General features: G+C 49.9%; 1 protein-coding gene across 1 annotated transcript in view; it reads right to left on the minus strand.

Moving 5' to 3' along the window:
* Positions 1-12,970, minus strand: part of Abat (4-aminobutyrate aminotransferase) — a 45,585-nt gene that overhangs the window by 17,480 nt on the left and 15,135 nt on the right. The window contains exons 2-5 of the mRNA XM_013011638.1: positions 4,036-4,133; positions 3,342-3,439; positions 2,568-2,597; positions 1,591-1,708 (exon numbers count right to left, since the gene is read on the minus strand). Coding sequence (XP_012867092.1) covers positions 1,591-1,708; positions 2,568-2,597; positions 3,342-3,439; positions 4,036-4,105 — 316 coding nt within the window. The 5' untranslated portion in view covers positions 4,106-4,133. The remainder of the gene's footprint in view (positions 1-1,590; positions 1,709-2,567; positions 2,598-3,341; positions 3,440-4,035; positions 4,134-12,970) is intronic.

Below are 12,970 nucleotides of genomic sequence, written 5' to 3' on the forward strand. Positions count from 1 at the left end.
GAGGGAGGGAAGGGGGGAGGGAGGGAGGAAGGAAAGAAGGAAGGAGGAGGAAGAGGAGGATTGGGAGACAAGGTATACAGGTGTGGACAGATTACAATGAAACCCTACCTTGCACAACTAATGCACACTAATAACAAATTGTAAAAAATAGAGGATCTTGTTATGGTTTGATTCTGGACATATTTTATTTTTGCTTGTTTGTTTGTTATGCCAGTCCTGGGGCTTGAACTCAGGGTCTGGGCACTGTGCCTAATCTTTTGCTCAAAGCTAGTGCTTTACCACTTGAGCCACAGCTCCACTTCTGGCTTTTTTGGTTGTTTTAGTGGAGGTAAGAGTCTCGCAGACTTTCTTGCCTGAGAGGCCTTTGAGCTGTGATCCTCACATCTCAGCCTCCTGAATAGCTAGGATTATGGACACGCGCTACCAGAACCTAGCTTCTGCCATGGACATTGAATGAAATAACATGTCCAGCACCATGGCAGGCATCTAGTTTGAGGCTAGCTTGGGTTCCTTGTGAGATAAAAAGCCAACACTAGCAAATCTCAAAGACTGTAGGTATCAGACCAGAAAGAAAACTCTCAGAACTTCTGGTTTATACTGCAGACTTTACCCTCCCTACTGCAAATGTGGGCCTGAGGGCTAGGGGCTCAAACTGAGAGTCTGAGAGTTAGGGGTTCACACTGAGGGAGACTTGGGGAGAAGGGGGTGAGGATGGGTCCCAGGGTCATAGCCAACAGATAGAGAGCCAGGATTCGAATTCAGGATGAATTGAGAGCTCATCCCTTTCCAGTCCAGTAAAAAGGGGAGATGAGGGTTTAATAAAGTCTTCGAACCCTGAGCCCCTTTGAAGAAGGGCTGAGGCACCCCAATAATGAACCTCTCCAAAGATTTGATTTGCTGTCTGATCACATCTTAATGGGAAAAGACACAGACAGAGATGAAGAATTGGACTGGGGGAGGGGGCGCTCGGGGGAGGAGCCTCCTGCTTCTGGAAAGGCTGGGGTGGGAGCCAGCTTTTGGCAGGGTCAGGACACCGCACCCCACCTTCTCTGCCGCAGACAGGTATCGCCATGTGCCAAGGAGAGGCTCCACCCGGCCCTCCCGCAGCCGATAGACCATTCACGCTGCGAACAGCCACCACGTCTCCAAATCAGCTCCGTCTGTCCCGTCCTAAGCGCCATGCGGTGATCATGCTCCCTGGGCAGGCCACCCATCGGCCAGCTGCTGAGAACAGGAGTGCCGGCCGCCTTCGGAGCTTTCTGTCCTGCCCTGTGCCCTCTCCCTGCCTCCCCTTCCTTCTCCTAAGCACTCTTCCCCTGTAGGTTACCCACCCGCCCTCTCCCAGCTCCTCCGAACCCAGCTGGACACCTGTATCATGGCCACTGTGCTGGGTGATAGGATACATACCTTGTTCAGATCACTGGGAAAGGGAGGGATTGAGAGAGGTTGTGTGAGACTCGTGACATGTTACTATTGCTTCTTCCCTTGCCCTTGGGCTGTGTGTGTGTGTGTGTGTGTGGCTGGCACACACACCGCCATGGATGAGGGACAGAGCAAGGTGACCCTCGAGGGCCCATGACCGGCTCTTACCAATGGGGACAGAGGAGATCTGAGAATACAGGTCCAGCATGCGATTGCCGTCCACGTCCACCAGATAGTTGCCCCGGCTCTCCTCGTAGTTGCAGAAAAAGTGTACGGCCTCTGCATTCTTAGGAAAGACGAAACGGGCTCAGACTCGCCAGGACTCCAGTGGTTCTTCATCTTTTAGGACATAAGCTCGCAACGAGTCACATTCTGTACACCGCGTGGGCATGCAGGATGTCCGTGGATGCTAGCGGTGCTGTGGGCTTTGCCCTGGTTTGCTTTACAGAGGCTCACTAAGCTGTGATTTGGTGTGTGTGGGGGGGTGTCTATGGATTTTTCTCTATACTTCTTTTCCTACATCAGAAGAAACAAGGCTGACATCTGAGAAGTTGAGGTAAGTGTGGTTGGCATGGAGAAACCACTATGGTAGCCGGGCACCGGTGGCTCACGCCTGCCATTCCAGCTATTCAAGAGGCTGAGATCTGAGGATCTCTTCTTGAAGCCAGCCAGGGCAGGAAAGTCCATGAGACTCTTATCACCAATGAACCACCGGAAAATCGGAAGCTGCACTGTGGCTCAAAGTGATAGAGTGCTGGCCTGGAGAAGAAAAGAGCTCAGGGACAGCATGCAGGCTCTGAGTTCAAGCCCCATGACCAACAAAAGCCAACCACCGCAAGAAAAGGGCTCCATAAATTCAGAAGGAGTGAAATCACACAAAAACACCATGGGGATGAAAGTAGAAATCAATAATGAAGAGAAATTTGGGGACTTCACAAAAGCGTGGAAATTAAACACCACATAACAAATCAAAAGGACAAAGAAGAAATTACAAGGGAAATTAGAGGAAAAAAAAAAAAAACGGTGTAAGGGAAAAGCAACTACATGTATGTTTCCTAAAAAAAAAAATACCCGGCGCAGATTGAGCAACTTTCCCTCAGAATGCCATAAAGAAATGGAAGGAACATTATTTCATCTCCACATACCTGAATTATGTTCAGCTGTTTCATTAACTCCTGCAGCAAGAACAAAGAGAAGGTTAGAGTAGCCAACGCATCCTCTAATCAAATAGCCATACTCTCTTATCAATATGGCTTCAAGATCTTTCCTGTCATCCCAGCTTCCCGGAGATGGATGGGTATCAGCTGGCGTGGGGAAGGTTTTACCTTAGTACCTTCTTGTTGATAACAGAATGGCCTCCTCCTGTCCAATCTATCTTTGTCCTCTTTTTATTTTCTGTTCTGGTCCTGAGTTTTGAGCTCAGAGCTTGGGCACTGTGCCTGAGTTTTTTCAAATTTTTGTTCAAGGTGAGATGCTCTATCACTTGAGCCAAGGCTCCGCTTTTGGCTTTTGGGTGATTAATTGGAGATAGGAGTCTCAGAAGACTTATTTTTTTGTCGGTTGTAGGGCTTGAACTCTGGGCCTGGGCGCTATTTCTGCGCTCTTCAGCTCAAGGCGAGTGCTCTACCACGTGAGCCACAGTGCCACTTCCAGTTTTCTAGTGGTTATTGGAGATAAGAGTCTCATGGACTTTCCTGCCTAGACTGGCTTTGAATGGTGATCCTCAGATCTCAGCCTCCTCAGTAGCTAGGATTACTTCTCGTGCAGAATGGCCTAGTTTAGTTTAATGCATGGATGTGTAGCAGAGAGCTCTCTAAAACACCAACAACACTGGTTCCTGGGTTCGGCTGATCTCTGGTCTCCTGGGTCTCTTTCTCATTTAATTTTGGAAACAAACCACTCAGGTCTGCGAGGCTCACCAGAGATCTAGGTCCCGGGACCTCGGTTTTCATCAAGGGCGCGTCATAATCAAACTCTACGTCGACTTTGGCCGCAGCTTGGCTGATGTGTCTGGCTCCTGCATTCGACAGGGAGACAGGAGACAGCAGAGAGCAGACAGAGTGAGCATCTTCCCTGATGGATGCTCAAGCCCCCCCCCCTCCCACCCCAGTCAACTTGCTGCTACCGCGCAAGGTCAAGCTGAAAGATGGGGAGAACCTACTACCAGCAAGGCTGTGGGTGGGCAGGCATGCCTTCTCCAAGTGGTAGAAGCGCAATCCCGTTTTCTACTCTATTCTGTTCTTTTCTCTCTCTCTCCCTCTCTTCACTACCACTTCCCTCCCCTCATCTCCCCCTCTCCTCCTCTTTTCTTCCCTTTCCCTCCCTCCTTCCCTCCTCTCTTCCTTCTTTCTTTTCCTCTCTCTCTCTCCTCTTTCTTTCTCTTCTCTCCAGTAATTTATGGAATACTGCTCTGAAGGTGAACAGCAGAATAACCAAAGGAAGTTCTGTGAACAGCACAGCTGGGTGCAGCAGCTTCCCAGAAGGGCTGGCCCCGCCCCCAAGCAGCCCTGACCCCGCCCTCAGCAGGACTGGCCCAGGACTCCCCAGGCCCAGAGTTCCCCAGTCTGGCTTGTGGCTTGGTCAGGAGGTCTTGCAGAAGACCCCAGGGCTTACCAGGGGCCAGCAGGCGAAGGGTGTTCTGGGAGCCGCAGGCCAGCTGCCGGGTGAGCAGCATGAAGGCCATGACCCCTCCCTCAGGAACAGAGGGACCCCTGTGAAGGAATGCAGACACAGACTTCAGCCCCCAAGGCCGGCAGCCCTGCCCACCCCTCACCCCACCATCTCCCCAGGCTCTTCCCACATCACACCCTCCGCTTCTGTTTTGATTGAGACAGGGTCTCCCTCTATAGCCCAGGGAGGCCTTGAACCCTTGATGCTCCTGCCTCAGCCTCCCCAATGCTGGGATGACAGATGTGTGCCACCATGCCCAGCAATTCCTTTGCTGTTCTATGGATTGCTGCATTCACTTTAAGCACATGGGCATTGCACGCACACACGTATTCATTTGAACTCTACCACACTGCAGGTTAAGATGAGTTCTTATTCTCCCTCTCCGTGAGTTTGTGAACTCAAGGCCTCACACTTGCTCAGCCTGCTTGCTCAACTGGCACTCTACCACGTGAGCTATGCCCCCAGCCCAGATATTTTTTGTGTGTCTGTTGGGGCTTGAACTCAGGGCCTGGGTGCCCTGGAGGTTTTTCTGCTGAAGACTGATGCTCTACCACTTGATTCGCAGCTCCACTTCCAGCTTTTTGCCAGTAATTGGAGATAAGAGTCTTAAAGACTTTCCTGCACAGGCTGGCTTTGAACCATGATCTTCAGACCTCATCTGCCTACGTTACCTAGGATTACAGGAGTAAGCCACCGGTGCCCGGCTTCAGGCATTAATTCTTAACTCAATGTATTCCAAATAACCAGAAGTTAGTGTCCCTAATGTCAGTCCCTTCTCTCCCACCCACGAATTCAATCTGCAGAAGTTAATGAGGCAGTTGGAGGGGGCCCCCGAATTATCTAGCTTCAGGAGAGAGGAAGATGGATTAGACGCAGAGCTCTTTCAGGGGACGATGATGGGGTGAACAGTGGGAGAATGGAATGTTCTAGGCTGCTTTCTTCATGCTGTCATTAAATTCTTAAAATAACCCAGCAAGGTACATATATAATTTTTTTTCCCAGCTCACTGTCAATAGAATTCTGCGTAAGACAGGCCAAAATGGCAACTGGTTGGTGCGTGCAGGAAGATGGGAGGCATTTTTCAGGTCAGAGTTAGACAGGGTAGGGCCGTCAAAAGTTCAGGAGGTTCTTACCTGACTCACGTAATGGTAACCCCTCTGTATATCATGTTTATAATAAAACATTTAAAAACGTTCAGGAGGTGACACGCGCAAAACATGAGAGGTGACTGGAGAGGGTTGGAGGTGTGGCTCAGGTGGTAAGGCTGCTGGCCAGGTGATACTGCCCAGGAAGGAAGGAAGGAGGGAGGGAGGGAGGGAGAGAGGGAGGGAGAAGAGAGAGGAAAGATGAGAAGGGACGGAAGTATGGGGGGAAAGTGAAAGGAAAGGAGGGAGAGAGGGAGGAAAGAAGGAAGGAAGGAAGGAAGGAAGGAAGGAAGGAAGGAAGGAAGGAAGGAAGGGAGGAAGGGAGGAAGGAAGGGAGGGAGGAAGGGAGACAGAGAGGGAAGGAGAGAGTTAGGGAGGGGAGGGAGAGAGGGAGGAAAGAAGGAAGGAAGGAAGGAAGGAAGGAAGGAAGGAAGGAAGGAAGGAAGGAAGGGAGGAAGGGAGGAAGGAAGGAAGGAAGGAAGGAAGGAAGGAAGGAAGGAAGAAAGGGAGGGAGGAAGGAAGGGAGGGAGGAAGGGAGACAGAGAGGGAAGGAGAGAGTTAGGGAGGGGAGGGAGGGAGGAAGGGAGACAGAGAGAGAAGGGAGGGAGGGAAGGAGGGAGGAAGGAGCGGCGGGGCATGGGGCTCAGAGGTGTCATATGAGGAGAGACAGTCAAGAAGCCAGTTGCCTTACCTGTAGCTGATCTTGGGAACAATGCCTACTCTGACTTCCACAAATGGCCCCTTCTGGAGCTCCTTTCCAGGGTAAGCAGATGTCCCGCTGTTCTGTGTTCTGTGTCTAACCAGGCTCTGGGGGGAAGGTGAGCACGAGTCGGGGCACGTGCACCCGACACACCCATGAGACCTCAGGCTCTCCAGGAGCTCCTGCAGCAGGCTTGGTGGAGGGCAGGGACTGAGCTTGGGAGCTGATGGGACGAAGCTACAGATCAACTCTTCAGGCCTCAGTCTGAAGAGCTCCTATGGCCTTTAAGAATTATGGGTTCCTGGCTGGGTGTGGTGGCTCCTGCCTGCAATCCTAGCTACTCAGGAAGCTGAGATCTGAGAATCACGGTTCCAAGTCAGCCAGGGGCAGAAAAGTCCCCATGAGACTCATCTCCAATTAACCACCAGAAACCCGAAGTGGAGCTGTGGCTCAAAGTAGGAGAACACTACTAGCCTTGAGCAAATGAACTCAGGGACAGTTCCCAGGCCCTGAGCTCAAGCCCCATAACTGAACCCCCCCCAAAAAAAGATGTTAAAGAAAAAGATGGAAATGAGAGAATGACAGCTTTGTCGAATACAGATGTGCATGTATATATAACACATATAATGTATAATATATAAAATGTCTTCACAATAAATATTTGTTAGTGGGAAGGCATTTTTCTTGAAGTCAGGTTGGTTTTTTAATTTAGTCAAGGGTGGGGTTAGGAGAGATTCGGAGAATTCTGGAAGGTGTGGCACTGATCAAGGTGTATCTTGCTCATAAACTGACCTGCTCTATGGAAACCCTTTCCACAACTATTTCAAGATAACAAAAATGTTTAAATGAAGTTATTTACCTAGAGCCTTTCTAATCACTGCCCCCTGGTCTCAGCTTTATTTCCTGCACTAAAGATAACTGGGAAAAGAATATAACAAAACCACCGGGCTCCAGTGGCTCACACCTGTAATCCTAGCGACTCAGGAGGCTGAGATCTAAGAATCACGGTTCAAAGCCAGCCAGGGCAGGAAAATCCATTGAGACTCTCATCTTTGATAAACCACCAGAAAAACCGGAAGGGGCGCTGTGGCTCAAGTGGTAGAGCACTGGCCTTGAGTTGAAGAGTTCAGGGACAGCGCCCAGTCTACCCTGTGCAAGGTGGGGAGGTGGGATGGGCCAAGAGGTGGAGTCTCAGATTAATGAAGTGAGAAATGGCTGTGGTTGGCTCTGGGGAACAGTAATGGTGGCCGTGTCTGTTCCCTTATGTGTCATACCTCCTCTGTGTAATTTCAGCCATGCATGAGGTCCCCTTGGGTGACAGGCTCGGAAGGTTAAGGGGTTCACCTGGGGGGGTCAAAGCTCACAGGCCTTCCCCAAGGAGCTTTCAATCTGGGTCAGGGTCCCAGCCAGACCTGCAAAACGGGCATCTCCCCAGTCGGACCTGTGCATTGGGGATGGGAGTGGGAGTGGGGAGCTGTGAAGAATGGGATGTAGAACTATAGATAATCCCCAAATGGACAGCTGTGGGACCCTGCCCATGACACCCCCCAAGCCCTGGAAATAACAGAGTGTCTGGCCCTGACAATCTAGCATCTTAAGAGATACAGGGAGGGCTGGGAAGGTGGCTCAGTGGTAGAGTACTTGCCTTGCCTGCGTAAGGCCCTGGGTTCGATTGCTCAGCACCACATATGCAGAAAAGGCCAAAGTGGCGCTGTGGCTCAAGTGGTAGAGTGCTCGCCTTGAGCTGAAGAGCTGAGGGACAGCGCCCAGGCCCCACGATCATCCCCTCCCCCCCAAAGAGAGAGAAAGAGATGCCGAGAGAAATGAGGCTGTGGTGGCCACTTGGGTGTGCAGTGCGGGGCGTGGGGTATGACACATTTCTGTTGTTTCCACCGGAACCCCTCCATATCTTTACACCCTCCTAAAGGGTCGCACACGAGATGATGCATCCCGGATGCTTTGCTCACCTTCTGTGTGGTGTGACCTCAGGCATGCGAAGTCCCCTTACTGGGTCTCAGTTTCCTCATCTGATATAGAGGGGGAACAATAGCGGAACCTATTCTAGGGCCTAACAAGGGGTGAACGGAGCCCTCATTCTACATGGGTTCCTGCCTGGCTGCCAAGTCACTGGAGAAACAGTCCACGCAGGACACACAGCGCGTGATGATGGTATCTCAGGCTTCCACTGCGTGGCTCTACCAGGTCCCATGCCTGTAAAATCCTCCAATGAACCATCAGCAGGGAACAGACACCTCCCAGCCTCCACCAGGCCTCTCTGGGGGCCTCACAGATGCTTCCTCTCCATTCCCTAGCTAGGCCTGAGACAGAAGTACCAGCATGGCTCTCCGGACCTTTCCTTCCTGTCTGCAGAATCAAGGGGACACAATGACACACTAAGGCCAAGGGAAGCTCTGTTGCCAGGGCCGTGGTTGCCATAGTAACCAATAAAGCTAGCATCCTGGGCCTGTGTGCACAAGCTCCCGGGGCTCCATTCACACAAGCCACGGTGGCGTTGGGACAGGAAGCTTTACCTCGGATCTGTTCTCCTCCTCTAACCCCAGTCTGGTAAATTCTGGCTTTCTCCCCAGTACCAGCCTCCTTGCCTGAACCCTGAAGTGTCTTCTTGTTTTAACCACTCAAGGCCTCAGTTTCCTCATCTGTACAGTGGACCTAATGAAATTTATCCATGAAATCAGAGGGCTCTCAACTTAAGAGGCCCAAATGAAGAATGTACACGGGGTGTTACAAGGATGGAACACCGCCAGCCTGTGGTCAGTTTCCAAAGATCTTTTTTCTGGCCTTCTAGGAAGGATCGCCCTTGATGGGCGGGAAGCAGTCCTGCCTTGGTCCCTCAGCCTCAGCTCTTTGGGTCTTAGTGCTCCTGGGACCCACCAGGAAGATGGCAAAGAGCTTGAATCAAGTGTTGGGGGCGGGGGGAGCATGCATGCAAGCTGGAAGTTTCCCCTCCTGTGGAACCAGCAAAGAGAAAACCAGAGATGTGGCATCAGTTGGAAAATGGCCTTTGGAAGAAACAAGCAGTAAGCAACGGTCATCGATGGAGGAGCTAACTTGAGATTCTGGATCTTATGAGGGGAAAAAAACCAACCAACCAAACAAAAAAAAAACCCCAAGACAAAAAACAAACCTCCAAAGATCCGAATCTGGGTTCAGAAGGCTATTTACACTGCCACCGACAAAACTGTCCCGGCCAAAGCCACCAAAAATCCTGTTTCTCAGACAAACAGACTTGTTTGTTCAGTTCTGTAAGAGTTCACTGAGCACCCCTGGCTAGGCCCGGGGGAGGTTTGTGGAGGTCGAGAACAGGTACCGCTTTGTGCTCTGGACCTTGTGTTCCAATAAACTAACAAACAATGATCAGCGTGACTGGAGGACATTTCCCACCCAGAGAAAAGAAGCCATACAACTTGAAGAACTGCTCTCTGTGCAGCGTGGGGAATAACAAATGAAACTCGGCGTTTTCTTCAAGGATTGCACAGAAACACTTGATTTGTGGTGAGAGTCAGGTCTCTGGCTCACTGTACTTTTGCCTTCTCCTGGGAGATCAGAGATAAGAGTAAAAGGCTCTCTAATTCAAAGAGTCTTTCATTCATGTCAGAGATGCAAGTATCTGCTCTGATAACACAAATAAACGTGTGTGCCTCAAGGTTAGACTCTGAGGTTGGTTGGGAGCTGGGTTCAAGTGGAAGGGCACTAGACTCGCAAGTACAAGGCCCTGTGTTAGAATCCTAGTACCACCAAATTGAAAAAAGAAGAAGAAGAAAAAGCTGCATGCACACTACACATTCATATATACTACCACAGTCTAATACTGGAAAGAAAATACCTCCTTCTTCTCTACCCCTACCTCCCTCCTATTTTTCAAGTATGGAAACAGGTTCAGGGAAACGTTTCCTCTTGAGAAAAGACCACACAGCTATAGACAGAAAAATTAGGGTAAAACCCCAGGCTATCTGAGTCTTCAGATTCAGATAAGTTCAAGTGTGGGTCTTGGACTTAAAAAAAAAAAAAGAAGTCGGGGCTGGGAAGGTGGCTCAGTGGTAGAGCGCTTGCCTTGCATGCCTGAGGCCCTGGGTTCGATTCCTCAGCACCACATAAGCAAAAAGAAAAAACCCGGAAGTGGTGCTGTGGCTCAAGTGGTAGAGTGCTAGCCTTGAGCTGAAGAGCTGAGGGACAGCGCCCAGGTCCAGAGTCCAGGCCCACGACTGGACCCCCCCCCCCAAAAAAAATAAAGTCTTTACAACTAGTGTTCCAAAGTGATCTTATTGTGTTCCAAAGTGATCTTATTTGTAGGTGACAGGTAGCGGGGAGAGACTAGGTCAGCATGGGTGGGATTAGTGCCTTACAATGGAGACCCCAGACAGCTCCCTTCAGCCCTTCTACCATGGGAAGTCACCCCAAGAAATCAGCCATCTGTGAACCAGGAAGCGGCCCTCCTCAGACCTTCAATCTGCCAGTGTCTCGATCTTGAAATCCCGGCCTGCAGAATGGAGCGGGACAACCTTCCGTGGTCTAAAGGTACCCAGTCCATGGTATTTTGTTATAGCTGTTTGAATGGACAGACAGAAAGGGTTTGTTGAATGGACCTGACCTCTTTCTACATTCATGGTACTTCCCTGTAATCCAAGATACTCAGGAAGCAGAGATCAGGAGGATTGTAGTTCTAAGCCAGCCTGAGCAGAAAATACAAGACAGCTCATTTTAACCAATAAGAAGCTTGGGTGCCGTATCACACACTTGTCATCCCGGCTCCCGGGAAGGTGTAAATAAGAGGATCACAGTCCCTTGCTAGCCCGAGACCATTGCAACTGGAGGGAAACAAAGGACAGCTGCGATACACGTCTATCCCCTTGGTGCCAAGGGTTCCAGATAGCTGCTCCGTCCTGCTGTGTGGTTCGGAGTTGGGGGAAGGGTAGGCAGGGATAATTCTGCCCCTTCCTGCCTTTGGCCACTGCCTGTTTTATTATTCCATGGTGCTGTGGGCCTTCTTCTGCGATCCTTAGCTTCCACTCCACAGCTGTGGATGTGGGGAATGGATCATGGGGACTGTTACCCTGCGGCCATTGTCCATCTGCTTCTCCTCCCCCCTGGCTTTTGGTGTGGTCATAAAACGTAATCCACCTACTTACGGAGAACTTAGAGACCTAGGGCTCCAGCGGGCAGATGGCCGGGGCTGCTAAGTGCGCCACCCACGGTGCCCTCTTAGTTTGTTTAGTGAGAGGAGTGGTGCTCAGGAAACAACCAGAAAAGGCACCGAGGCGTAGTGAGGGCCGGGAAGTGAGGTTCTGGAGCTCTGGGGATGGGTCTGGTTTTCCCTCCACATTCAAGGCTAGGGTTTTGTCTCTCTCCTTAAAAAAAACAAATACAGGTGGCTCACACCTGTCATCCTAGCTCCTCAGGAGGTTGAGATCTGAGGATCGTGATTTGAAGCCAGCCTGGGCAGGAAACCCCCTGTTAGACTCTCATCTCCAATCAATCACCATAAAGCAGGAAGTGATGCTGTGGCTCAAAGTGGTAGAGTTCTAGTCTTGAGCAAAAAAAACCCTGACAATCAGCAAAGAAGCCAAGTGACTAAGATGCAAATGTAAAGCGTTTTCTTTTCTCTTTACTAGTTTCATAGGAATAGGGGGTAAGGGGGAAATGTGGATTTAGGCACATCTGGATCTGCCTCCATCTTCCCAACTAGAAAATGGGTATGACGGGCTTCTTCCATCCCCAGGTAACTCTGAGGTTTAGAGGTGACAATCTGAGTTCAAAGACAGACAGAGCCCCATAGCGCACGGCAGATGCTCGAAAAGCCTTAAACCTACAGAAAAGTGGCAAACATAAGTGGACAACCACTGATTATTACTAGAATCGGCAATTGTTAGCACTCTGCCACATATCCCTACCCCCAGCTCCTGAGTGATTTGAAGTAAGGCGGAACTGGAGGAGTGGTTGAAGTGGTAGAGCACCAGCCACAAGCAAGAAAGCCAAGTGAGAATGTGAGGCCTTGAGTCCAAGCCTCAGTGCCAGAACAAAAGAAAAAAAAAAGAAGAAAGGAAGGGGATGGAAGGGGGAGGGAAGGAAAGAAAAAGGGGGAAGGGAGAGAGAGAGAGAGAAAGAAAAAGAGAGAGGAGTTATATTTCAACCCTTCACACTTCAGCATGTATCTGTCTCTGAAGAAGGGCAATATCCTACTATAAATCATATGATCTATACATTCTTAGAAAATGTATCTCTAAGCGGCTAGAGTTATGGCTCAGTTGGTAGAGCACCAGCCAATGAGTGAAAGCATCAGGTATTTTCAGTTCCAGTTTCAGACAACAACAATAATAGCAATAACAAAAGGAAATGTATCAATGAGAAAACATTATTATCTAATACATAGTCCATGTTGTTACTTGCCCTCCACCAGCTCTGCCCAGGATCACTCATCACCCTTGGCCCAGTAGCTCTTTAATTTCATTTAACCCCAGAGCCATGGCTCAGCCATTTTTTATTGTATTAGAAGCCATTGACATTTAATGAGTTCAGACCAGTTACTTTACATATATTTTCTCATCATCCATTTTTTTTCCTTTAATCCTCTGCAAAATAAACAGAAAATGAGGAAAAGCAGGCTGGAAGAACTACCAGATGCCAAACTCCGTGGCATTTGGGGGCAGGAAGAAGAGCTGAACTTGGCTGAATGTTAAGGATTTTCTGGGCTGGGAAGGCGGCTCAGTGGTAGAGTGCTTGCCTAGCATGCTTGAAGCCCTGGGTTCGATTCCTCAGTACCACATACACAGAAAAAGCCACATGTGGTACTGTGACTCAAGTGGTAGCGTGTTAGCTTTGAGCAAAAGAAGCTTGGGGTCAGTGCCCAGGCCCTGAGTTCAAGCCCCAGGACTGGCAAAATAACCACAACAATAATAATTCTAGGTTCTGTCATGGCAGGCCTCAAGTGGTACAGTGCCAGCCTTGAGCCAAAAAAGCTAAAGGAGAGTAGGAAGCCTTAAAGTCAAAATTGAGGGCTGGCAAAAAAAAAAAAAAA

The sequence above is a fragment of the Dipodomys ordii genome, unplaced genomic scaffold, assembly GCF_000151885.1.
Source record: "Dipodomys ordii isolate 6190 unplaced genomic scaffold, Dord_2.0 Scaffold14, whole genome shotgun sequence".
NCBI classification, from domain to species: Eukaryota; Metazoa; Chordata; class Mammalia; order Rodentia; family Heteromyidae; genus Dipodomys; species Dipodomys ordii.